The sequence below is a fragment of the Boleophthalmus pectinirostris genome, unplaced genomic scaffold (assembly GCF_026225935.1).
Source record: "Boleophthalmus pectinirostris isolate CB_2022bp ecotype Guang Dong unplaced genomic scaffold, ASM2622593v1 HiC_scaffold_6, whole genome shotgun sequence".
Lineage (NCBI taxonomy): Eukaryota > Metazoa > Chordata > Actinopteri > Gobiiformes > Gobiidae > Boleophthalmus > Boleophthalmus pectinirostris.
The window spans coordinates 14344434-14371086 of NW_026571447.1; the positions used below are offsets into that span (position 1 = coordinate 14344434).

General features: G+C 38.5%; 1 protein-coding gene across 2 annotated transcripts; it reads left to right on the forward strand.

The window, feature by feature from the left end:
• The first annotated feature begins 19176 nt into the window (after nt 1-19176).
• LOC110174260 (endoribonuclease ZC3H12A) lies at nt 19177-26573 on the forward strand. Of its 2 annotated transcripts, XM_020940327.2 has the most exons (7): nt 19177-19409; nt 19946-20332; nt 20708-20847; nt 22772-23006; nt 23187-23293; nt 23610-23788; nt 26423-26573. In XM_020940327.2, the coding sequence occupies exons 2-7, from the start codon at nt 19965-19967 to the stop codon at nt 26453-26455; spliced, it is 1062 nt and encodes a 353-aa protein (XP_020795986.1). In that variant the 5' UTR covers nt 19177-19409; nt 19946-19964; the 3' UTR covers nt 26456-26573. The 2 variants fall into 2 exon arrangements, with proteins under 2 accessions (XP_020795986.1, XP_020795985.1); XM_020940326.2 differs by lacking the exon at nt 26423-26573 and having other exon boundaries at nt 19182-19409; nt 23610-25205.
• The last annotated feature ends 80 nt before the right edge of the window (nt 26574-26653 follow it).

Below are 26653 nucleotides of genomic sequence, written 5' to 3' on the forward strand. Positions count from 1 at the left end.
CCAATAGAAGCAGACAAATCCATCCTCCTCACTCCCTCCAGATCACAGGGAGTTTTTGATGTACTGGTGAACAGGTCCGAATCTGAAAAGAGGTGAGATACTGACTGGAACTAGAGTAAAGAATGTAGTGGTTTCTTCGTATCTCAGTGTAAATAGTCTATAAAGTTTAATCTGATCTCATTTTGTTAAGGGTTCTTTTATGGATAGTTTAATGTGTTATAGCACATCTTGATGTAGTTTCAAGCACAAGGTCACACATCCAATAGGAGGAGCTCAAAAGTGAATGGATGTTAAGCCCCTTCTAAGCAGGAATGTTCCATCTTTTTGCTTATGCGTGCTTACAGACAGGGTCTATTACTTCTATGAGATACTGACTGCTAACACATCACTTTTTGAAAATGCTATATTCGCCAAAAACAACGTATTAACATGTTTTATAAGTTTCATTTTCGTTTTTGATGAGTTCTCCCTCCCTTTAATCCCAGTGCAAAATCAGTCCCCCGTCAGAGCGCTATCACAACACAACTGGTCATTTTTGGAGCTTTCTGGACAAAGAGTATGTGTTGCCTCCAGTGGCTACTGCAATTTCAGGTACTATGTGACATCACTCTATACTACCCTAACTGAATCCAGGGGTTTCTGATCACAAACGCCTGACTGTAGGGCAAGAGTGTGAAGTGTGGCTACCTGTTAGACCAATCACACTGTTCCTTATTCCTCCAGACCTCGCCCCTCTTTTAGCAGCTCTATTTAAAATGCGATTGTGGGAGGAGTTTAATAACACATTAAACATAGCTCACTTTGAAACATTGTAATTTTTAGTTTAACTACTTAAAAATCTCTGAAATTGGGTATAAAACAGTGCTGAGGTATGGGTATGCAGACAAGTTCAATTAGTTGTGAATGAACAAAAATCATAATAACATGCCAAGAACTATATTTTACATTGAAATCCAGGTGTTGAAACTATCTAGGTACCATATATTGTGTTCAGTCGCCACCTCATCACCAGTTATTTAATATTTTTCCTTATCTATTCTCTTTATACATCCATCCGTCTTCTTCTCTGTCACCATGCCCATTTAATTTCAGTTCATTATACCTTGATTATTCGGTTGTGCTCCAAAATGTCCGCTTCACTCTCCGTCTTTCCCCTTTGACCGACAATGGTATAATTTCACCTTCATTCACACCGCATCCTGACTCTACCTTTGCTATTGCACTATTTATGCTGCCTCTGCTGAACTGAGAGTGACCCCTGTTGGTAGATGACGGCATGACGTGCAGCTTGCCTTTTTCTATGGAGGATGTGAAGCGTGAAATCAGCCTGGCGGAGGATGCACTGACAGAGCCTGTGTCTCCGGGCCATGTTTGCCCTCTGCTCCTCTGCCGCACTCGCAGAAGACAGCAGGTGGGCTATATTTTTACCAGTCACTTCTTTTTACTCTCAAGCAGTTTGTTTGGACAAAAGTGTTGAAAATATTTTGAAATGTCAAGTGGGAAAGGGTTCAAAATGAAAAGTGAGGTTGAATGTGATGTTGTGGTTTAGAATAGTGTGCAGTTATCAGATTTATCCCAGTTGGTCTGCCTTCTGAAATTTAAATTGAGATTTTACCATGAACATTTCAGACGTTCTTTGTAATATGTAAAGTTGAATACACTGCATGATGTTATATAATCTAACATTGATATTTTATTTAGGAAGTGTTGCCTCAACACATTCAGTTCATTTTCCCCAATAATATGTCTTCTATTTACATTTTAATATAATATAAAAACATGCCTTAAACCAGAGGATCACGACTAAGCACTAGCACACACACACACACATGCACACACACGCACACACACACACACACACACACACACATATATAAAAGCATTGTTTCCCAAAGACTGGGTCTAGGTCTCTGGGACTAGGTCTGCAATATACTCTTGTAAACATGGATCTGTTACCTTATCGTCATTCAGGATAAGCATTTCGTCAGAATATCCTGTCCTCAGTAGGGCCAGAATTTCTATGGTTATTCCTTTCACTACTATATATATGTGTAAATTGGGATTTTCTGTGCTCACAAAAATGAAGACAAAGCACAGAAACAGACTGAATGCTTTGCCTGATATGTGTGTGGTGCGCTCCGTGTGCACCCGGGACTGGAACATGCTACAAAAACACAGACAGGTCCTCCTATTTCATCAGAAATGTTGAAATGTTAAGGCATGTTTTGTATAATTTCTAATCTTTTTGTAAGTATTTTATTGACTATTTTGTTCCAGTATTGCTGGCTCAATTGAATGTTGAAAAGAAAAAGAAATGGGCTACATTCCAAGACTACTTATGGATACCTTTTATTGTAGGTTCAATTACTGTTTTTCATTGTTTACATTTATGAATGATGTCTAATTGACTTGGGTCACAAAGGTTTGTGACAACCAAAACTTTTTGTTCTAGCCACAGCTATCCTGGGACAGACTGATAGAACTGAGACCAATTTATGCCATGAGCTCCTCCAACATTCACTAACACTCACAGAAACACACACACACAGACACACCACATTCATACTAGGCAATATGGGTGAAGTATCTTGCCAAAGGACACAATGGCAGTTTCATCTAGAGTCACTGCTGCCCCACTATGAACATGGATCTATGTCTGTGACACCTGGTATCCACAGTAGTCTTCCATCCAAGTACTACCGAGGCCCAGCCTTGCTTAGCTTCCAAGATCTTCCAAGAGACTGGCCATTGACATGCAAAGATGGCCACATTTTAAGCTTTCAGTTAGTATGAAACACAAGTTGAGTTACATTATGATGTATGCAATCACAAGCCAAAACAAAATTTAAAAAAAAATGCTACTGTACACTGGCTACATTCAAAATTATACATTACAATATGAATATGTGGCATGCCGAATGAGTGTTTTCATATAAATTGTGGTGTGCAATGAGTGAACTGTACTTTATCTTTATACTTTGTCTTATAGATGCACTATGTAACTTTTGGCTGGGGTTCATGACCTGCTTGTTTCTATGGATATGTCTTTGCTCTGCTTTAAATGTTCACAGTATGACACTAAACAGATCTACCTTATATTTAATCAATTATAGGTGGTTTTATGGCTCAAAGATACCTAGAAAAATAGGCATTCTTACTGAGCGGTATTATCTCTCCACACATCTGACCTGTAACTTGGTCTGGTTTGGTCTCCATGAAGATAGAAATGTTTAGCACACTATGAAACATTCCAGCAATAACATCTCCATGAAGAAAAAAGCATTTGATGGACTCCCCACCAGAAAAGTTACACAATGCACCTTTAAATGCACAGAATAATTTCTACTGTCCAACTTCCAGTGACTCACAGTGAGCATCTCTACTTCTTTACAGTTGCTTTTAGCTGCCAAAAACAGTAAGAAATGAATCATCTTACAGTTTTCTAAAGCCCTCTAAGTTGTGACAGCCTGCCGTGCGCCTCTTTGAAACTCAAGTGTGGCGAGTCTAGCTGTCGAACGTTAGCGTAATGTAATAATTGGGTGTCAGAGCAGAAAATGTTCCGAGTTTAACTTTAATTTGCTCAGCCGAGAGAAGGGATGAATGAGACACATGCAGATGAGACTGTCAATATTTCCCTTAGCTTTGATCGCAACACTAAAATAACCAAGACACTGGTAAATTAACTGGAGAGGATTTGCTTTAGAACAAGTGAGTAAGCTGTTGGATCATGCGTAACAAGTGTGTTTTGAGAGGTGTATTCCTCTGACAGCTAGTCACAATTTAGTCAAAGAATAGTGACAGATAGAAGTATTTTATTTGTGGACCGTATCATATAATTTTGTTAAAGGTCCTATATTATACTTAATTGACTCTTATGAGCTTTAAGCCATGTTAGAATGTTGGTCCCTCCTCAGAAACCTAGAGTTGTGTTTTGTTTCATTCACGCATGTTTGAGTATGTCTGCATTTCAATAGCTCAAAATGCTTTGTTCCACCTTGTGATGTAATGAAGCGGTAGTTTCAACAGCTACCTTTTTCCTTTTACTCAGCAGAGATTAGCAATTCCAGAGCTGAATTGATCCAAATGATTCTGTTGAAGGAGAAATCAAAAACACAGTGGAGCACTTTCTGTATTACCACATGACATCACAGGGTGGAACAGTGCTTTGTCTGCTTTGTGCCAACACTGTAACACAAATTTAGACTCGTTTTTGCTTCACGTTTCGTCGTGCTCTTCTAATCAGCGCGCACTGTGGAAGGGGCCTGTTTTCGCTGTACGCAGGAAGGAGCGAGAGCGTGAAAAGGCGAGGGGCGGTGTGCTGACGTGAGGCAGATGGACAGGTAGGATGTTTAGGAAGTTTAACCTGCCCTGTGATGCACACTGGTACAGGAGGGCACACGCTGTTGCAGATGAGCCGTGCATAGGGAGCGTGTGTATTTGTGATGTGCCGTAGAGTCTTCGCGGGTTTTAAATGAGAGCACAGACTGCACTTAGATGCCCCACACGCTCCTGCACCCCAGTACAAGTTTATTGCCAACAGCAGCGGCCGTAATGAAATATGATCACACCTGTTGAGTGTCAGACCTTGAGTGAGAGACAAGACCGAGTCCAAACGCGATCGAGTCCAAGACGAGCACTAAGACACGGCGATCTACCCACACGACCTTGGCGATCTACTGGTAGATCGGGATCGACATATTGCGCGCCCCTGCACTAGACGGTTTGCAAGAACCCTGGAAGTACAAGTCCGGGCACCAGCCAATCAGAGATGAGCCATACATTCTGTGTTGGCAACGATTCCTGAGATCGAGGATTTAAAGCCAGAACAAAGAGAATGTTTGATGAATTTTATCAAGGGGGAGGACGTTATTGCCCTTCTTCCTACGGGATTTGGAAAAAGCTTAATATACCAGTTAGCCCCGTTTGCAGCACATTACATACGTCATGACCAAATAGCAGTGATTGGGTAAATAAAAAAGTACCTGCCTACCGTCGAGCGAACGAATCCTATTGTTAGACGGTTTCCACAAAGTGACACTGGCTGAATTTCATAGTTGTCTTAGTGAATCCCAATTACTTTATTTATAAGTCCCAATGATGACCCCTGCGAAGATAATTTAGGAGCATTTAACATGTCAAGCCTTGTGTAATGAGCCAATACACAACAATAACAGTGTTCAGTAACAGGGAAAGTTCTCATTTTACCAGCATGTGCTTCTCCTTGGGTTGTCTCTTCCAAGCGGTAATTAGGTCCGGTATAGTCACCGTAGGATGCATGGTGTAAGCTGAGTGGGAGTGTACAGAATTCAATCAACTAGTATATTTTTCTGTATTGTTAAACACTTAAACCCATCCACAGTCATGTCACCAGGGACCCCGTGCACTGCCTTCCTCATCTCTGCTAGATTTGTGGAGCACATATTCATTACCATTGATTTACGTGTCAGGTTGGAGTCTGCAGCTGCCGGTAGCTATAATGTATTCCAGCATTTGTACTGTATTCTATCACCGCTGAGTTTCAACAGGGTCACGGTAAGGACCAAGTCAGCTCTGTTTGCATAGCCTTAGCTTTCATGGCATGCCAGATTGCCAGTGGTACAGCAGCATGAATTTTAATGATAACTGCTTTCTACAAACCACTGTACAGGCGAAACAACAAATATTTAGAATGGGTTTTAAACATCTAGAAAGCAAAAAGGAATAGTCATTGATTTATTAAAATGAGCCACTGTTGGATAACATTGGCATTAACAGTTGACATTGGTAGATTACAATGTCAACTAATTTACATTTTTAGAACATACTGAAAATATTTTGCTCAAAAGCATTGGGGAAAGGACAACTAGTGGTTCAATTTAAGCCATGCTGTTTAAACTAAACCATGACCACAGCATAATGCCCTTGTGTCCTTGGGCAAGGCACTTCAACATTGATGACTAAGAACAAATTTTGTTCAGTTAATGTCGCACAATAATTTTCCTTTAAATCATTTCATCTCTTTCAATTTGTGAAGTATCAATGTCACTCACTGCCAATATTTGATTTTTTAAGCACTTCTACACTCACTCAGTGTAGTCGCTTTTATAAGTTCATGACAATACAATGGGCAATGAAGTCTAGCTTTGTTATGTCAATATAGCCCAGGTTGTTTTAGATCTTGGGGGAGAATTTTAGACTATGGGGGGCCAGTCTTCTGTATTAATTGTATTAATGGTAAACACTGACTATGTATAATGACAGTTTATTTTATTTGATTATGGTTAGATTTGGTTAGATGTATGGATTTCCATTCTATTGGGGAATTCAACATTTTATTCTTTTTGTGTTATTATTAAATTTAAAAATCTCTTTCTTAATATTAACATTTAATATCTCTAATTATTAGTGACCCTAGAAAAAAATGTATGTGAGACAATGGAGGCTTTTTGGTCATAAAGGAGGACTGGCATTGAACCCCCAAATGACCCACTGAAAATCCCCAAATTTACTTGTTCAAGAAGTTAAAAAATTACCAGTAGTTATAATGCAATAGCAGACTGTGAGTATTTTTATCCTCAACAGTTCAACAAAGTGGGAAGTTTTTCCTCAAACTACGTCAAAACACTTCACCAGAGCCGCAGAATCATGCCCTACGGCTGATTGTTGAAACATGTTAAAACGCGATGAAATGTCGACCACTGCACAGAGAAAAGAAAGGTGTGGAGAGCTAGGGGAGAACATGAACATTAATTATTTATTTACTGTAGTGATGCAAAAATCAATCTGTCTTTATTTTATTACAAGATTGATTTGCTGTTGGGAGTACCTTTCACAATCCTGATGTGGAGATAACAGCGTATAACATAGCTTCACTTGTTTAGTGTTGAATAGCATTGGCACTGACTTGAACTTTATCATTTGGAATGGGCTCACAGTGTGTCTCAAAGCTCGCAGGCACTTTTATTAAAATCATAAGATATAAAATAAACAATTGACTAAAATTCAAATTAATTAAGTGCACTATGCAATTTTTTGATTCAGGTTCATCACCTGCTTGTTCCTATGGATATGTCACTGCTCTGTTTGGAATGTTCCATAGTAAAATAGACCTAAGTTTACATTTATTTAATTACAGGTGGTTTTATAGCTAAAAAATACCTAAAAAAAACATTTGACTGTGACAGGGATTGCTTCTCCACAGATATGACCTGTAACTTGGTCTGGTTTGGTGTCCATGAAGATAGAAAGATTTAATACCATGCTGTGAAACATTCTGGACAAACAATAACATTGTATTCATTTTTATTTTTTAACATGTTGTCAGTTACATCCACCCTCAACTCACTGTCCAATGCCTGATCTTTAAATATCTATTCATTTCAGCATAACTCAAAAAAAGTAACAGATATACAATTGGATGCTAATGGTGTGACTGCTAGATGATTTTGTGCTCAGAGCCAATTGATGTATTGTAAATCAACCGTAACACCAACAGACTCCACAAGAGGTCAGTAGAGGGACAAAATATTACTTAAGATAGCTACATTTTTGTGAAGAAAATGGCTTTATTCACTACAAACCTAAAATGGGGCTGCCATTTTAAAGACAGTTTGCCTTTAAACTGATACCATCTCAAAATGTTGCCCAGTATTGCTTTAAAATGAAAGAAATTTACTTTGTACTGTCTATAATCATAAAAACCCCATTCTCCGTGTTTCAGAGCTGCTCAAACACGACCTCACAACGCATATACACCTTCCATTATAATTATGGAACTAAATTACTGCCACCACAGGGAAATCGGAATTATTTTATATTCGCTGTAGTCATTTCACGCCTGGAAGAGTTTCACCTTTAACCGCGAGGTGCACGTCTGTCACTGCACTCCCAGCCTGGCGATTCTTATTCCAGAATAATAGAAGCATTCTCACATTTTTAATTGGACATTGTCGGGAGTGACATATCAATCCCACTTCCGAGATGCCCTTTCCGTGTACTCCGTAATTGAAACCTTCGGTATTTTTCCCCACAGAATTCAGCAATACAGGTGACAAAGATACCACCCCTCCCAGTTGCCATTTTATTGTTGTATTAGAGCACTATCATAATCCTAAATATTCACATGATTAACTCGGGAGCTCTGTTTTTGAATCCAAATTTCTTCCTAATGTCCCGCTTGCCTTGCTGTCTCATTACAGATATGGACAAAACTATTATTACGTTCATCCTCCTTCATTTGTTTCCTGCAATTTTACATTCCAAAAGATTTCTATTAGCATTTTTGCAATTATTACCACGCAAAATTCTATTAAACTTGTTGGCAGCGAACTGGCAAGAAATGAGCGCACTATTTAGCACAAGAGAAAGCTCAACATTCGTAGTGTTGCTTTCATTCTAATTTATGAATGAGTTTCAAATTTCAGGTATTCTCGGCGTAGAGCTGACAAGCAGACTGAAGCGGGGCAAATAAAAACTGGCAGTCACCGTTTGAATGGGTAAATGTGCAGGTCACGATAAGAAAGAATTACATTTTTTACACGACAAGGGAGACAAAAGGCGAGTGGGGAGGAGGGGGTTAAAGCTTGCACTAAACTGCTGGGGAATAAAAAGAAGCATCATTCTAGTGCTGTGGTTTAGGCGGTATTCCTCGGTGGAAGATAGAAGTGATTTAGAGCTCATAAAAAGCACAGAGTATAGCCCCCAAAGCACACATTGTAAAAAGCGCGATAGCGGACTGCAGCCCCGGTAACAGACTGTATCAATCTTTGGTGGGCAATCCTAATGGGGCCATAAGAGACAGTTGCCATAGCTAAAACAGTGCATTAATCAGGACATGTTATAAAATGTGGAGGTAGATTTTTACAACAGAATGGCTTTACTAATAACTTAGAAATGTGCTGTAAAAAGTGATATGTGAGTGAGTGTGTATACCTATTCAGTTGTATTAATTTATTTTTAAATGAACAGTATCTTGCATGTACTCTTTCAGTTTAAAAATGTAGTACAATCACAGCCAGAGCCAGAGCCTGAACCTGAATAAACAGGGCACGTATATATTTTCCTCATGGTCAGGTCATGCCTCATGTGAAAGCTCAGAACCTTCAGAAGAGGCTGCACTAGCAGTAAGTAATGATTGGCGGCAGATGCTGGGGTTTAGGCAGTGAGGAATCAGATCAGCGAGAGGCATATTAGGTATTTTTACGTAATTAGCATTAGCTCAAACTGAGGTATCTCAAAAATGCAGAAACCTTTTTTGTTTACTAATTGTCTGACATGTATTTAATTTTTACCATGGTGCGTTTTTGTTTTTGCTGATATATGGATTTCACCAAATTGTGGTTAGCTGCACACTGTATTATTAGTATATTAAAAAAAAAACAAAGACGAATATTTCAACGGTGAGAATTCATGAATTGCAGGCTATGAAAATTATACTTGGAAATCTGTGGCAAATCGCATTCATGAAGTCAATATTTGTAGTGAGTATTTTACTATGCAGGTTGTAAAAAGAGACGAAAAGGAGAAGAGTTTTTGGAAATCAGGCTCATAAAGATACAAGATTTTTAAACTGTCGCTTAAATTTGCAGAGTTTGTGAGATGAATTGGGGTTCAGATGGTAGAGAAGGTGATTACTAAGAGCTGAGTTGTGGATTCTTGTGGATTCTTACAGTAAAGGATGTGGCTTGTCTATGGTGCAGTGATAAGTGACTTGTCCCACTGCGTGTGAATCAGAAACCTGTGAACATCAACAGTGGCCCCGTGGCAGTGCTCGTGACAGTAAACTATAGTGCCCACACACACAGAGCTGTCAGCGCCCCATCATGGACTCCATATATAAACTGGCCAAAGAGAAAAATTACCCCCCCTCCCTCATGTAACTGATGGCTGTTATTACTGCACAACACCACTAAACTGGAACCTTTTACCACTCACTTTAAACTGTAGTGTTACGCCAAATGTTGAATCATGTTTACAACAGAAAGAGGGTGTTTGAACTAACTGGAATACTGCTTAATGTGCCCCCTGCTGCTGTATCAATATAATGCATTGGATTTATATAGAGATTTTCAAGATACCCACAGCGTTTTACATTGCATTATTTATTCACCTCATACTTAGTGGTGATAAGCGGCTATCTTGAATTTAAAGGTTCTGTATTACACAAAATTGATTCTTGTGAGTTTTAAGCCATGTTATAATGCTTTGTTTCATTCACACATAACTTTTTATTATACTCTTTAAAACGCTAAAGCTCAAAATGCCTTGTTCCACCTTGTGGTGTCAGGAAGTGGTATATGTCAAGCTACCTTTTACCTTTTGCTCAGTAGAGACTGGCAATTCCAGATCTGAAATAATTCAAGTGATTCAAGTGAAGGTGTACGGAGTTTTAAAATACAGTGGAGCACTTAGGGGTGTCATCAAGGGCCACATTTCTAAACACAAACGAAGTAGAGGGCTGATCAAGGGGCGTAAACTGGAGCTCAATACCGTGAATAATTGAAATATATGCATGTTCATTATTCATGCTAAGAGCCTTAAAACCACACACTATATATTAAATATTAACTTTGTCAAGGTAGATTTTTAAAAAACTTCCAGTAAAAAGTTGATGCAAGGTAATTTGGGTCAGTTCACCTGGAAGCCTGAGGGCCAAGAAAAATTTGTCTGAAGGCTGCATTTGGCCATAGTTTGCCTGACGTACTGTATTACCACATGACATCACAAGGTGGATGACAGAGTGTTTTCTGTTTGAGAGAAGAACTCAGCAAAATATGCAGAGTTTTTGTGCTAAATGTGTGAATGAAAGCAAAAGACAACTCCAGCTATGTTTGTGATTAGGAAAGAGAGTATCCATGTACTATGCTAAATTTAAATATAATTTATTTGCTGTATACTAAATATCATATTGTCACTGTGAAATCCAGCTGTGACCCATACTGATTGTTGTTTCCAGTAGAAATAAGCATACCTTATCAACATATAACAAAACCCTGACATACTAGAACCCTGACATACTATGCTCTCTCCACTAGAGGGCAGAACACCATGCTAATCATTGTTTACCACATAATTTTGGCTTTCCTTCCTAGTTATGTTCCATTGATTCATTCCACCATGTTGCAGACAAGGAAAACAGTTGTCAGCAGTGAATGATTACAATCTGTTGCATTATTTATCTACACATTATTTAAAGCCTATAAACCTAATTTACAACAAAGCTCCTCAAATCTTTCTTTGCCAACCCCTGCAGGCGGTAGGAGTGAGAGAAAGTCTGAACAGCTGTACTCGCTGAGATGAGCAGTATCTTCTACAGCACCGGCAGCAAGACCAATCAGAAGTGTGTTATCGCTAGACAGGTTAAACTGCAAAACAATGCACCGTCAGCAGAGAGGAGCAGCCCCGCGGCCAAACCCCATCAAAGTAATCAACTCGGAAATGTGAGAACAACTCGCGCCTGTCACACTATGAAAATGTATCCGCTGTTTTATATCTGGCACTGAGGAAATAGTGTTTAAAAGCATTATGACAGACATTATTATGGATTAGGCTGCACTGTGCCGCTGGGGTGTGACTAAGATGAGTTTGTGTATGTCTTATAGTCTTATAGCAATAGACTTAAATGGGTCCAGGTATGAAATGTAAACTTAAATATACTCTTTCTGTTTGTTTGTCGGCTAATGGGTTCAGATTTGAATTGTGTGTCTTTCAGCATCAGAAAAGACAATGTACTATCTTCTTTCTGAATATATCACAATATGTGATACTAGAATTTGCTTTAAGCCGTGTTATAATGTTGTTACCTCACCAAAAATATACCTGGAGTTGTGTTTTGTTTCATCACACATGTTTGAGTAACCCATTATTATTAGTCTGTCTACATCTCCAAAGCTCAAAATGCTCTGTTCCATCTTGTGATGTCATGTAGTGGCAGTTTTCAGGTTCACAGCTACTTTTTACCTTTATTTCAGTACAGATGGGCATTTCCATGTCTGAATTTATCCAAGTGAAGTTGTATGTAGTTTAAAAACACAGTGGAGCACTTCCTGTATTACCACATGACATGACAAGGTGTAACAGAGAAGAACTCACACAGAATGCAGGCTTTGAGTGTTAAACATGTGTGAATGAAACAAAACAGAACTCCAGGTATGTTTGTGCTGAGGAAACAACATTACAACACAGATCAGAAAATAGCTTAATATGGGCCACTTTCAGTCCCACTATATTTTACATTTAGATTAAACTCAAGGTACATTTTATAGTTATTCTTGTACTGATACTGAAAGGGCAGAAAAGCCTGTGTGTGTAGCTGCAATGGCGGCAGAGAGTGCATTCATTATCACAGCCTCCTCTTCTGAGTGCAAACAGGGAGCAACAGCTGCCTCTAACCACTACAGACTGCACAGGCTTCAGCAGCACTTCACGATGTGGGTTTAGACATCGTCGTAATGAATACCTCAGAGCGCCGCCTGGACTCCTCAGCATGAATTGCTTACTGTTGCATTGGGAAAGGTTTGTTTTTTGTTGTTGTTGTTGTTGTTTGAATATCTTTGTAGGAGTGGTCAAACTGGTCTAATAGACATATGTCTGTCTGGAATGTTAGTAGCAGCCCAGTAATTAAGTCTTTATCTGTGATTATATACTTAATAGATTATATTAATAGTTTAATAATAGGTTATAGTTTATTTTATCTTATTTTAAAGGTACATTGTGTAGCTTCTCTGGTGGAGGTTTTGCAATTGGTGAGATAAAAACAAAAGCACACCAAAACTGGTTCGCCTGTATTCAGCCTCACATCTTACTATGTGTTGTTTTATGTATTTTACCGTGTTTGTGTGTGTTTGTGTGTGTGTGTGAGTGCGTGTGTGAGTGTTTGGGTTGTTTGGTTGTGTGGGGTCGGGCAGGTGTGGGTACTGGGTTGGTGGGTAGGTGGATGGAAATGTGGGATTGTTTTTAATCACTGTAAAGCGCTTTGCGTTACAGTTTTGTATGAAAAGTTCTTTATAAATAAAGTTTGGTTTGATTTGATTTGATAATAAAATAGGATAAAACAGCATTCTCAACCTTCTTAAAAAACATACCATTCTATTAGTAGGCCTGTCACGATAATTACTATATCGACTTATTCAACACATTGACGCTGGAACAACATACTGTATTTTGGTGTTTAATATTTATCATGTGTAGCCTACATTTTCTTTGTAAAAGTGGGAATGTGCAAGGTACTTGCTGTAATACAATAACATTTCAGCAGTAAAAGGTTCAATAAGTGACTTCAGTAATTCACTAATTATTGACCAGTTATAGTACATGATATGCTGTAGCTCATGCCTTGTAATGATACTGTCTATTTAAAAATGGTTTACTGGGATTATGTTGCATTATTGTTATTGCATCAGTGCCATGAAGTAGTTTCAGTATTATTGTTTATATCGTTATATCTCTGTAGCAATGTATCATTCTTCAAAATGTGTTCTTGTGACAGACCTATCTATTAGAAAAGGTTTTTGTTATAGTATTTGCAAACCTGTGACTGTGCTGTTTGAGGGTCTGAGTATTGTGGAGTAAAATCCAGGCCTAATGAGCTGAGAAGGCAGAGGCGATTATTTAGGAGGCGGTTGGATAAGGCCACCTCATGCTGTGGATACACCTGCATGTTCTGAAACTGCACCCTGATCCAGGACACCTACCCACAATGCTCTTTGGATGATGTATGGCTGGCTGGCACAAGTTTATTTTAAGATGTGGCTTTTGGAGTAGTTTGGTATTTTATTTCTAATGTTCTGTTCTCACCACTAATCACAAATCATAAACTAATATCTCAACATCATGGCAGCAGTAATAGGAATTTTACAACAGCCATGTTAGTTGTTCAAGGTACATTCAACTCTTCTGGTGGAGAATTCATCACCAGTCTCCATGGAGATGTTACTACTTTGTTAGGTATATTCCATAGCATTGCATTAAACATTTATGTCCCCAAGGAGACAAGCAGGTGATGGTGAGGTCAATCTACAGGTCAAATCTGTTTGAAAAACAAGCCAAATCGCCATAAGAAATATGATAGCCAGTGATAAAGAATGCATGCATGCACAGTCTGCCTTAAGGTAATCGAATAAATGCTAAATATGTTTAATGCCATACTGTGGAGCATTCTAGCCAAAGTAATGGAAACAAGGTGGGTGGACACACCAGATAAGTTTGACCGTGCACCTACAAGTTACAAAAGGTAGAGAAAGTTTATTTTTTCACACAATTAAAGAACAGCTAATGACAAATTTAGATGAGAATAAAATTTCAACTTTGATGGGGCAACACACTTTACTTTTACTTTTCTTCAAGACAAAATCATTTTATGAAAGCAGAGCAAAGTCCTATATAAACTTTCTTAAGCTATCTTCTATTTCAACATTGCCAGTGTAACTTTTACTTAAAATCTACCCTGTATCACAACCTTCCCTTATCATTGCCAAGTTATCTTCCCATCTGCTTCAGTCCAGTATTCACAGCTCTTTCTCTCTATTCACAGCAGCTTTGACACAATAACGTTACTACACTAAACACACAATGCCAGGAGGTCTTTGCTTGCTGATCTATGTAGGACAAGTGGCGGGGTGTCCGGTGTAATAATTGAAGAAGATGAATGTTAGGGGATATGTTCATTAGAAAGCACTTGCCACAGAGGGTAGCACAGAAGGTGGAGCTGTCCTGTCCGATTTGCTTTAGAATCAAACCAAGGCTAAATTGGAAACCGTGAATCACTCTGACACCATTGGCGCAAGATGGATTACTCCAGTTAAGGGCCGACTGTTCTTTACTTTGCTTCGCTTTTAAAGAAATCATACAAAAATTACTTTCTTCTGACAGATGGGATGGCTGACCTGGGCAGTCAATGAAAGGGATAGTGGGAGGCAGAGACACTACAAAGCTCAGGGTTTTATCAGCGAAGCACTATCAATACCATATCCAAAAGCTCTGGGCTGCACAATGAGGCTGGCTGAATATTTGATCAACTGTCTCAGGTTTAATAAGGCTTGCCAAAATACACCTGCCTGCAGGGAAAAGATAGAGCTTTGTGCTGAGCGAAGTCTCTCCAAGATGCAAGGGACAGGGCTGTTTGATGTTTCAAATATCCAATCTCTGCTAATGCTGGCCTATCGTACACTGAAGCTACAATAACAACAAAAAAAGGATTAGTGATCTATAATTTTTTTGATGAAATTTGGAACGAACTGCCTTTGACTTCAGGAGCTTCTTTGGACACAAGGAGAATCAAGGTCATTTAATATAGTGTATATAAAACTAAACATATATCTATTTTCCCAAAACTGTTAAATGGTTTTGTATTCACATTGGGGAATGAACTAATAATACTCCAACTTTGACTGTCTATTAAAGAAATGCAAGACTAAATATTCAGTTATCATTGGTACTAGTTATCTAGTTATGTACTAGTTATCTTTTTAAAAACAAGATCAATTAAACTGTTTTAAGTTGAATTAAGGTGTTTTAAATCACAAATCACAACTTCACTGAGCTCTGGCCAATCAGAACAGGCGATGCAGTACTGTTCCCTTTTTTAGGTATAGACAGGAACAGATACGGTAGTGAAACATTAATGGTGGCTTGTACTGTACTCAGTAACCCACTTGTTATGAAATGGAACAAAATTACACTTAAATACAAGTACAAATACAGGTTTTCAAAAAAATACAATTGCAAACTACAATTTCCTCAATTACTTAATAACTTACTAGTTATTATCTGTAAGTAGGGGTGAGACTACAATTTTGTTGCTTTGTGCTTTAGTGGAAGGAAATTTTTTTATGCAATACACTTGACATATTCACTGTTTTGGTGATTAAAATTTGTGTATTTCATATTAACTTTGCACAAGTAGTGGTGTAACAAAGAAATATTATTGCTAAAATGTACTTGGTTCTTAAAAATAGCAAAATATCATGTGCATTATATTGATTATTACACATATCGGCATACTGTGACAATATCATATTGTGAGCCATGTATCCTGCATTGTATCAAATGGGGAGCTCTGTGATTCCCAGGCCTCATAGTAAGCAACACTCTTGGTGAAATACAGATTTGACAATGCATCACTAAACCACAGCTCAGTGCTTTTGTGTGTTGTGTCCCATCACATGTGACAGGTGAGTGCTGTGTCTCTGCTCACCTCGGCCCTGCTCACTGTTGGTGGCTGCAGCTCATTGCCCTGCAGTAATGTGGGACCCTCCTCACACCTGAGACCAGTGGTGTGGGCCCTTAGAGGAAGCACTAGCCTGGCTGCCAGCCCTGATTGCTTTCTTCACTCTCCGGAACTGCACTCGCTGGATGCCATTAACCAGCTCCACGCAGTGTGATCCCAACTGGACTGTGCCATTAACCCTGTACACAAGGACCAGTTTACGGACACACACAGATAAACAAACATGTTAGGTATCCATGCACTGAGAGGACATTACATTGACTTACATTCATTTCCTGGAAACTGATACTAACTGGTGGTTTTCAGATTATAGCATGTGATGATGTTATTGGCCCAGATGGAGGGCAAGAGCCAGATTTCCCTTTCGATTACATTGTACTTAACCATGAAATATCCAAAAGATAAATTCACAAATGTTAAACCTGGTATTTTCAATTACTGACTGAACCGTAGAACTCATTGTAGTACAACATAATACTGCATTTTAACAGTATTCATTTTAGCTGCCCCCCATATGCATTAATTTATATTGTCTTAAAGAATGCTGTGATGTAATCTGTAACCCAGCAATCTTCCCTTTAATTCTTACTTGCCCAATTTTAAAGGTACAATATGTAACGTTCCTGGTAGAGGACGTACCAGTTACTTATCTCCATGGAGATGTTATTGTTTTACCTCTGATATTCCAAAGGTGAGATTAGACTTTTCAGTCTCCAAGAAACAAGCAGGTGACACTGCCAGGCCAATTTACTGGTGTCATCTAAGAAGAATAAGAATGCAAGTTTTTAAAGGTATTTTTAGCAATGAAAACACCTAGAATAAAATAAATGCATCTTATATAAGTTTAATACCATATAGTAGAGCATTATAGGCAAAGTAATAGCATTTCCATGATAGCAGAATCTCAACCTGAAAAGTTACACAGTATATCTTAAGTTTTAGTCCCTGCAACGCGATGAACACCCGTCCACACACACATATACACAACCACACGCAGAACTGGATAACCTCAAGGCGGATCCAGAACTAACAGCTGCAAACAGAGTTCTCCCACAGGGTCCCATATAGCATTATAGGTAACACACATAGAGCAAGGGTGACCTCTGCTGGACAAATGCGCTAATGGCTAAACTGACTTAACGACTAAACTGACTTAATGACTAAACTCATGACTCATAATAGCTTTAATGTCACTGTCTAACTTTTAAAAACATATTTATAGGTAGGCAGGCACGGCATGGACTACATACTACAAAATGAGTCAGAGTCATGCAGTCAAATAAAACCCTGTATGCCCCTGGGGGCAGATTCAATGTGGGTATGTAATGCATGCTGAACTTTGCCATCTAAGCCTTTATGCTGACTCTTACTGTATATCCCAGGTAGATAAGCCATTGTGCATATGGGTGTGGCCTTCATGACTGAGGAAATGCACCGATGTGAAGGAACCCACGCACATATTCACTCACTTAGCCAAACAGCATTTCTTTGTTTAGAAGGGTTTAGCTTTATTTATTATAGCATTGATAAGTCCACACCTGCCCAACAAGTCTTGTAAGCAAAACAACTGGATTTCCCCCATTATTAAAAAAAAACTGACCTCTAAGATCATGTCCCCATCACATTGTGCACTTAATAATTGGGTGAAATCTTTTGTATAAACAATGATTGCATATCCCTAAACTAAAAAAAAAAACAAAAACACAACTATCCTACCATTAGATTTAGTATTTAAAATGTTTGATAAAGATCAGTGTGACAACTTGCCCTATTGGTGTGATAATTTACCCTGCAATGTGGTGTGTTGTCACATCTGTCCAACCTCGTGTTTCAATTCTCATAACTCTGGGTGTGTACAAGACACTGAAATAGAATGAAAAGACCAAAATAGCTGAGATGTTGCTTGTTCATTTGGTATGTATGCACATACACATTTCTGTCAAGTTTAGTTTCAGAGACAGAGACAGGAATGAGAGTGTGACAACATGCCCCAGTCTCCTACAGGCTTACTCATAGTACAATAGTTAATAAAGAAGCCAAATCACACACAGCCAGTCTAGGCCTGTGTGTGAATGAGTGTGTAAAGGGTAAGGCTGCAGTTCATTTGTCTGGACAGGTTATTTGTGTGACTGCATACAAATCTATGTTTTTAGGTAGATCACACATTATCACACATTTACTGTATTTGCAGGAGCTTCTCTCAAGTGACCATTGTAAATAAATGAGTGGATGAATGAATGAATAAATAAATAAACACATAAAAACATACCCAGAATTGTGTTTTGTTTCATTGATACATTTAAGTAATTCTTTAATATTACTCTGTATACATCGCCAAAGATTAAATCCTCTGTTCCACCTTATGATGTCAAGTAGTGGTTGTTTTCAAGTTAACGTCTGCCTTTTACCTTTAGTTCAGTAAAGATGGCAATTCCAGGGCTGAAAATATCCAAATGATTCTAATGAAGGTGTATGAAGTTTAAAAACACGGTGGAGCACTTCCCCATTGCATGACATCACAAGGTGGAACAGAGTGTTTTCTGCTTGAGAGAAGAACTCAGCCTAAATATACCGGGTTTGGGTGTGTAAAAAAAAACAAAAAAAAATATGTATTTTTTGGATGACAAAACAACTTTATAGCATACAGGTAGATCAGAAAATATGGTAATATGGACCCTTAAACCAACCTCTGTCTACCTGTTTCTAAGCTGTGTGCCCGTCAGAGGCCCCTGATCGGTCAAAGTGACGCTCTCTATTCTATTTTAACACGGCATGTAGGCCTAGTTACCCGTAATGAACCTTTTTTGTCGTTAGAGTTGCCCAAACACATCCCTCTTCCTTCCTGACATGATTATTTCACTTTACGGTCATCACGCTGACATTATGCCAGGGCTGTAATGTAATGCACGAGAGGGGAACACACCAGGAAGCCTGCGCACGCCGCCCGTGACTGAACGCTCTGGACGAACAGGGAAGAAAGAAATAATTTCCCAGGAGGGAGGCGCCTAAAAGTCAAGCCCATTCACCCATTCAGCCTACTTACTGTACAGGAAAACTTTGACTTCTGCGGAAAAACAAAACACGAGGCATAGCGATCACACTGGTGCAAGTAGCCGGTGCACTTATATTTGGCGTCGTCGCGAAGTGCGCTCTCTTTACCTGTCGACCGCAGTTACGTCGTGTTTACCTGGCCGTCACCTGTCAGGTAGGCTATGTACTTTATCTTTTGTCTTCTCAAGTGCTTTTGTTAACCTACTTGTAGCCTACTCAAACGTGTTAACAGATTTAGTCTCGTTGATCATGTTTAACCAACTAACGTTTAGTAATACAGTAAGTTGCTTTGTGTTATTGCGTCAGCTAGTAATTATATAGTATTTAAGTTGATCTGTTTGAGCTGTGTCATAATGCTGTAGCCTACCTTTTTTGTTTACCCCATCTTATCATTTATAACAGCATGCTTTACTTTCCATAGCCTACTATTGTCTGTATCTAATCTTTAAGACTTCATAAACATTCATTACTTTATAATCTTAAACAACACGGTAGACAAGGCTGTAGTCTGGTGTACGAAACTAAATAGTTCAGTAGATATCGGATAAAATAAATGTTGCTAAGAAAATTATCATCTATGCCCCACTTCAAATCCTCCAACATTTTTACTATGACAGTTGTAACAGTGTAGTCAGGATGAGATTTTTTTTTACTGTTATATGTAAATCTAACACGACTTTTTCTGTTTAGGAAAATCAGATGATATATAATGGCACTCCCTTGCAAGAATCCAGCTCCAGACCTGACAAAACCAGATGGCAATGAGCTTCAACTCAAAGTGGACTTCTTCAGAAAACTTGGCTACTCTTCAGAAGACGTGGAGGCTGCCCTGAGGAAGCTAGACCTAGACACTGACACCAACGCGGTCCTGGGAGAATTGGTTCGGATTGGGGCCCGGGCAGCCCCCTGCATTTCAAATTCAGAAAATGATGAGAGGAGCACAGGGTTCAAGAACTCTCTCCTGCCTCCCAGCTGGACCTCTGGACCTTCCAGAAACACGCCAGAAGCTGTGCACAAGAAACATACAGATGAGGATCTTAGGCCTATTGTTATTGATGGCAGCAATGTGGCCATGAGGTAAGGTTATATCCTATTTACTGAATGAGAAGTGCAAGTGTTTATTTCACCACAAATCCTCATGTTATTCATACTGTAATATATATATATTTTTTTTTAAACTGTCAGTACTTAATCTAAAGACTTGAAGACGTAACCAAGTCCTAGATAATGATCAACTTTATCTCTACAAAAGTGCAGACAGGTACTCCTCTGGACTCTGAAACACGTTCTACGGTTTGGTGTTGAAAGTGCACTCCCCACTCTGTCTGTGCATGTTTTGTTCTGCGCAAATATGCAAATTTGCTCAGAACTGATTCAGAGACATACTACTGACTTTTAACAACTTCTTTATAATATTTTTTTCCCTCACTTTCTGCACCTGCTTTTTTACAGTCATGGCAACAAAGAGATCTTCTCGTGTAGAGGCATCCAGCTGGCAGTGAACTTTTTCCTGGACAGAGGTCATAATGATATAAAAGTGTTTGTTCCCACCTGGCGCAAAGAGCAACCCCGGGCTGTTGCCCCCATTACTGGTAAGAATATAAATGTACAAGCAAGGAAACTTTGGGTTACAGCCAGGATACAATACAACTTTGTATTAAGAGTTTTCATTCAAAGACACAAGAGGACTGCAGGTCCTGTCATAGTTTAGCATTAACAGAACTGGAGTAATGAGTGAAATTGCTGCTATGAGGAAATAGTTTGCATTTTCTTCTTCCTGGAATGAAGGGATGTGAGAGTTCCTGCTTGATTCTGGGCCAGGAATTTCAAAGCAAAATTATCTGTATGAAGATTAGTTTCACAGTAGCAAACAAATGTTTGGATGTCATGTGTAACACATGCATTTGATTTCAAAGAAGGGAAATTCTCAGTATTCACCCAGTACATGTAAGAAACTTAATATGTAAAGCAGTAACAGTTACAGATTAACACATTTTATACAGTGTATTAGTTTATAATGATACTATTGTTGTAAACTTACATTATTTTAAATGTAAGTTAGTTCTTGCCCTTTTGTAGTGTATTGTTTAGCTTTTTGGTGGGGATCTGTACCTGCTTGTCTCAATGAGACAAATACTATGATATGGCAATAAAGTTATCTCTCTAGCTTTATTCAATTACAAGACTTTTAATTGAGATGTAGAGATAGACAAGTTTAATGGCATACTGTGGAACATTGTAAGCCAAGCAACAACATCTCCATGGAGACAAGTTGGGGAGTTACATAGTGCACCTTTAAGTGCAAATGCTATGTTATTGGTGTATGTTCCTTGGAGTCTTGCAGAAACAAATATTTGTTTTTTTTATTGTTGTAAATATAGCAAGGAATGTGATGATGTTGTGATATTGGAAAACTAATTGAAAGGATAGAAGCCAGTACATCATGTCTTGAGTTCTCCTTCTTTCTGGGTGAAACTGTCCAAAGGTATTATTTTTATTCCCTCAACAAGGAAGTCAGAAAAAAGCTCTACAGTGGAGCTGGGTATTCCCCATCAGGAAGTACAGCTGTATTTGTTCTTCCACACCTAGTTTATGACTGAGCACTGCGTGAACTCGAAGTGGTGACTGCCTTCACAAAGACACTCACTAGACTCTGAGTGCTTTATCTGTGCATCACTGCTTTACATTCACACACAAGTTAAGAAATCATTTCTACATCCTGGAGCACGCACAATATAAGCTGTTTTCATTCATTCTTTTTTTTTTGGTAATTTGATATCAAACCTTAGACAGGTTTGTTTGTACTTGTCCTTTTGTTTAGTGGGAGAGTGAGGTTTCTAGTGCACTCTAGCTGGTAATCAAAGAAGTGCCTGTTGTTGGCAAGAGTAGTGTTTTTCTATGAATACATACATCTTGAGATGTGTTACTACTGGACTATTTAAAGTTCCTGTATTACGCAAAATTGACTTGAACTTTGAGCCATGTTATACTACTGTAACCTCCTTAAAAACATACCTGGAGTTGTGTTTTGTTTCATTCACACATGTTTGAGTAACCCTTTATTATTATTCTGTTTACATAAAGCTCAAAATGATCTATGATGTCATGAAGTGGTAGTTTTAAAATTAACAGCTACCTTTTACATTTTGTTCAGCAGAGATTGGCAATTGGCAGTTTTAAAAACACAATGGACCACTTTCGTGTATTACCACATGACATCACAAGGTGACACAGAGTGTTTTCAGTGTGAGAGAAAAACTCAGGCTAAATATGCAAGTTTTGTGTGTTAATCAAGTGTGAATGAAACAAACAACTCCAGGTACGTGATGAGGAAACAACATTATAGCATAGAACTAAGGATAGCATAAAATGAGCTCTTTAATTATTATTCAACACCTTCTCTGGGTAGTTGTAATACACCTGTTTTGTTGAATGTACTTTACATCATAAATATAATGTCTTAAGAAATGTAATGTAAAAGTATTCTCATTCATTCCTCATTCATTCATTCCTCAGATCAACGCATCTTGACAGAGCTTGAAAACCGTGGCATCCTTGTCTTCACTCCTTCTCGTCATGTCAGGGGCAAGCGAGTGGTTTGTTATGATGATCGCTACATTGTCCAGGTAGCGTCCGAGTCCGAGGCCGTGATTGTATCCAATGACACCTATCGTGACCTCCAAGGAGAAAAACCGGAGTGGAAAAAGTGCATTGAAGAGAGGCTTCTGATGTACTCATTTGTGAATGACAGGTGAGCTATGAGGCACTGGAAGGGCCTGTCCTGTTTTAGCACTGCCTCATAAATAATTAATGCGATTGCAAGCCTGATATTCTCTGGTGTGTAATTAGTCAAACAAATCGCTTCTTCCATGACTAATATGCTACATGCAAGTAACTGTGTCCGTGTGTGTGTGGTTTTTTTTTTTTTCAGATTCATGCCCCCAGATGACCCTCTTGGTCGCCATGGCCCCACTCTTGACAACTTCCTCAGAAAAAAGCCCCTGCCTATAGAACAGAAGAGACAACTTTGTCCCTACGGTGAGGTTTAACCTGTTTTCCCTTACCTTTTGTAACATAAATAACTGGTTGACTGTTGTCTGTTTTGGTTCTGCCATTGTCCTGAGTTAGAGCAAGTGTTTTTCCACATAAGTTCAGTTAGAATCTGTTTTGATACTGAACTGATTAAATGTGAAGATGCTCTATATTGTATTGCAGCATAAAGCCAAAAGCAACTAAGATCTTATCATGCTGCGCTGTTATGTATTCAGCCTCAGAAATCCAATTTTGTGCTACAATCTTCAATTTAGAAACCATCCACTGAAGCTGAAAAGTTTTATTTTTTTTTCTTTTGCAGACAAAAAGTGCACTTACGGCATCAAATGCAAGTTCTATCACCCAGAGCGGACCAACCAGTCTTACATGTCTGTGGCTGATGAACTGAGAGAAAAAGCCCAGATTTCCTCAAATGAACCAAGTGCCCGATCATCACCAAAGTTCTATTTGGGAGATGCAGATCCTGTCAAAAACATCCAGGTTAGTGAAAATGTCCTCTTGTACAGAGACTCTCATGGGAGCAGTCAGAATCACATACAACTTAGTGGGGAGCACAGTCAGAGTGAGTGGGCAGGGCAACCTCAGCTCATGCACAGTCATTACTATGCCAACGGCTCTCAGGAGTACCTGGACTCTGGCCTGGGCTCTTACGACAGCCATAGCAACTCCCACCGGCTCTGGTCCCAACAACAAAGCATGGCCGCATCTGGATCCAGACATGCCTCTGTGCAGGAGAAAAACTTCTGTTCTTTCATGCTTCCCTTATCCACTGGACAGCAGCCTGCCAGAAACATGGAGGAACATCCCAAATACAACTCCTTTGCTTATCCGTGCAGTATTCCAAATAAAGGCAGCCTACCAGTCCATCTTCAGTACAGCAGAGCACCTCATCCTGACCAGAATTATTGGTCTGATCCGTACAGTTGCATGCCACAAGCGAGGACAAGTAACCCAGGCACAGCTCATTCCCTTCACCCCAGCAGCCCTTACAGTCACCCCCAGTACCACCTAAGGCCACCGCCAGCTTCCACTGATGACCCAAAGATGGAACTACGCAGTCGGTTACAAGCCATTTTTAACCCCAAAGATGTCGATATTGTTATGAACATGTTCCCAAATCTAATGGACCCTGAAATACTGGCAGGAGAGATATTGAAAGTGAAGAATCAGAAGGGAATTTTCCAATAAGGAACACTGATTGTATAATTATTACCGTCTGTATTACATTAGCACAGATTTGAATAAAGAATTGGCAATATGTTTTGTATCAAATGCTGATGTATTTATTCAGATTTGAGACCACTATGCATGCATATGAGCCTTGTGACAAGATTTTTTTATTGTTTTGTTTTTAATACAGAACAATTTATGTGAAAATGGTCGTATGGCCCTAGTGTCAAATGTAAGATGGAGTGTGTTTTAATTCCAACAATTCTCTAGAAGCGTGTTTCTAGAGCGTGTACTGTTGATACATATTGTGTCAGGTTGTTATTGATGGAAGTTCTCATGATGACTATGAGTATTATTGATCTGTTTTAGTGATTTTTTTACCATATATTGTCAGCCTTAATTTAATTCTAAATAAAGGCTGCCAAGTTATGACTCAATATTACATTCATGACAGAATGCAAAATAAATTCTTCAAGGAAGTAGCGCAGTTTTACCAGAATCCAAAACTGATATGGTCTTTGTCCTTTCTCTTGTACCAGGAACAAGATTTAGTTTCACAACATGCTCCCATAAAAGGTTGTGCATACACAGGTATTTGTGTGACCATGGTACTACATGTCTAAAAACAAATAATTATGAACTTTGTAATGGATTTTAGTTTTCAAACTATAAATGTAATCAATGAATGTAATGTAAATATAATTTAAATAAAACAAATAAATACATTTTAAAGTGAAAAATTCTTTCAATTAATCAAGATAACATAACATGCCCTTCAAACATTTCCTAAGCAGACCTTAGCCATTTCCTCTATGTAGGCCTAAGGATTTTCAACTTGCCAGCTCACGTTACAAGCTTGAACAAATCACAAACTCATTTCGTGTGAATGTTTGGGAGAAAAGGTCACTGAATATGTCTATATTTGTCTGTATTTCCAAGCCTGTCCCTAAGGGGTTCAACAATGTCAACTGAACCAACTATGGGCGCTACTGAAAAACAATAGTGCAACACGTGAGACAACACGTCTCTCTGTCTCTTTGAAGTAGTAAAGAAAATCTACAGTTCTTGCTCTAACTCTACTTTTGCAGAAACATGTTCATTTTGTCCCTATACTGTCTGCTGCTTTCAAGAAAATGAGAATATAAATTTGAAATGCCATGTCAGTCTTTATTTGTAAATTTAAAATATCCAATACAACTGCATTTGCAAACTTTGAAGAAATTCTGAGAGCAAATATATGTAATACTCATGCATTTATAATAAGAATCTTATTATTAAGAGATCTTATTCTTCCATGGAAATACTATCTATTTAATGAGATGCAAAGGTAATACAAGGAAACAGGATAAAGAATTCCAGTGGGTAATATATGATGAGAGATTTGCATGGAGTGACACTCCCTGGGGCCAAGCTTTAATGGCTTCTTTGAAAAAAGGGGCATTTTGTTTTGTGAATAGATAATGAAAGAAATGACGTGATGTAGGGGATTTACCATTACAAGCAGCAATTTAAAAAGCATTTAAAGACATCTTATATATAATTCATTTCATATCAATTATAATTGAGTGATAAATGCTTTGTTCATTGTGCCACAACACATCACCAGATTACTGATTTAAGCAGCAGATTTGTCTAAAGCGGTTTGTAATCTTTTGGAAAACATTTGGAAATAATTTAAACAATTGAACAAAGAAAAAGTAAATCATTGGACAAAAATAGAAAAAGTAAAATAAGTAATAAAAGCAATACAATAAAACAACTCATCAAAACAAGTCTTTTAACTGATAAACTCTAAATTCCAGTACCATGAGTCACTGTAGTCTGTACAGACATGACTTGAACATTCTCACCTTTCATTTTCACATCAGGTCATTTTTATTGTCTTTTCATGTTCACATTTGAAAAGATTTCTTGTATTAATAATCTTTTTTTTTTTTTCTTCAGGTGAGCCAATGCTCCAGGAATCAAAGTCCATAGTTTTCAGTGGTGTCCGTCATTATTCCCAGGCCATAAGGAGTTTGTGGAATGGTACAAAGGCACCATAGCCAGGTTTGCTGCAAGAGACAGAAAAAATTCAAAATGCATATAAGTACATATAAAACGTAATGCATGTTGTATTGAATGTTTAGCAATATTTTATCCTATGGCTTTAAATGTTATTATCCTAGGAATTTT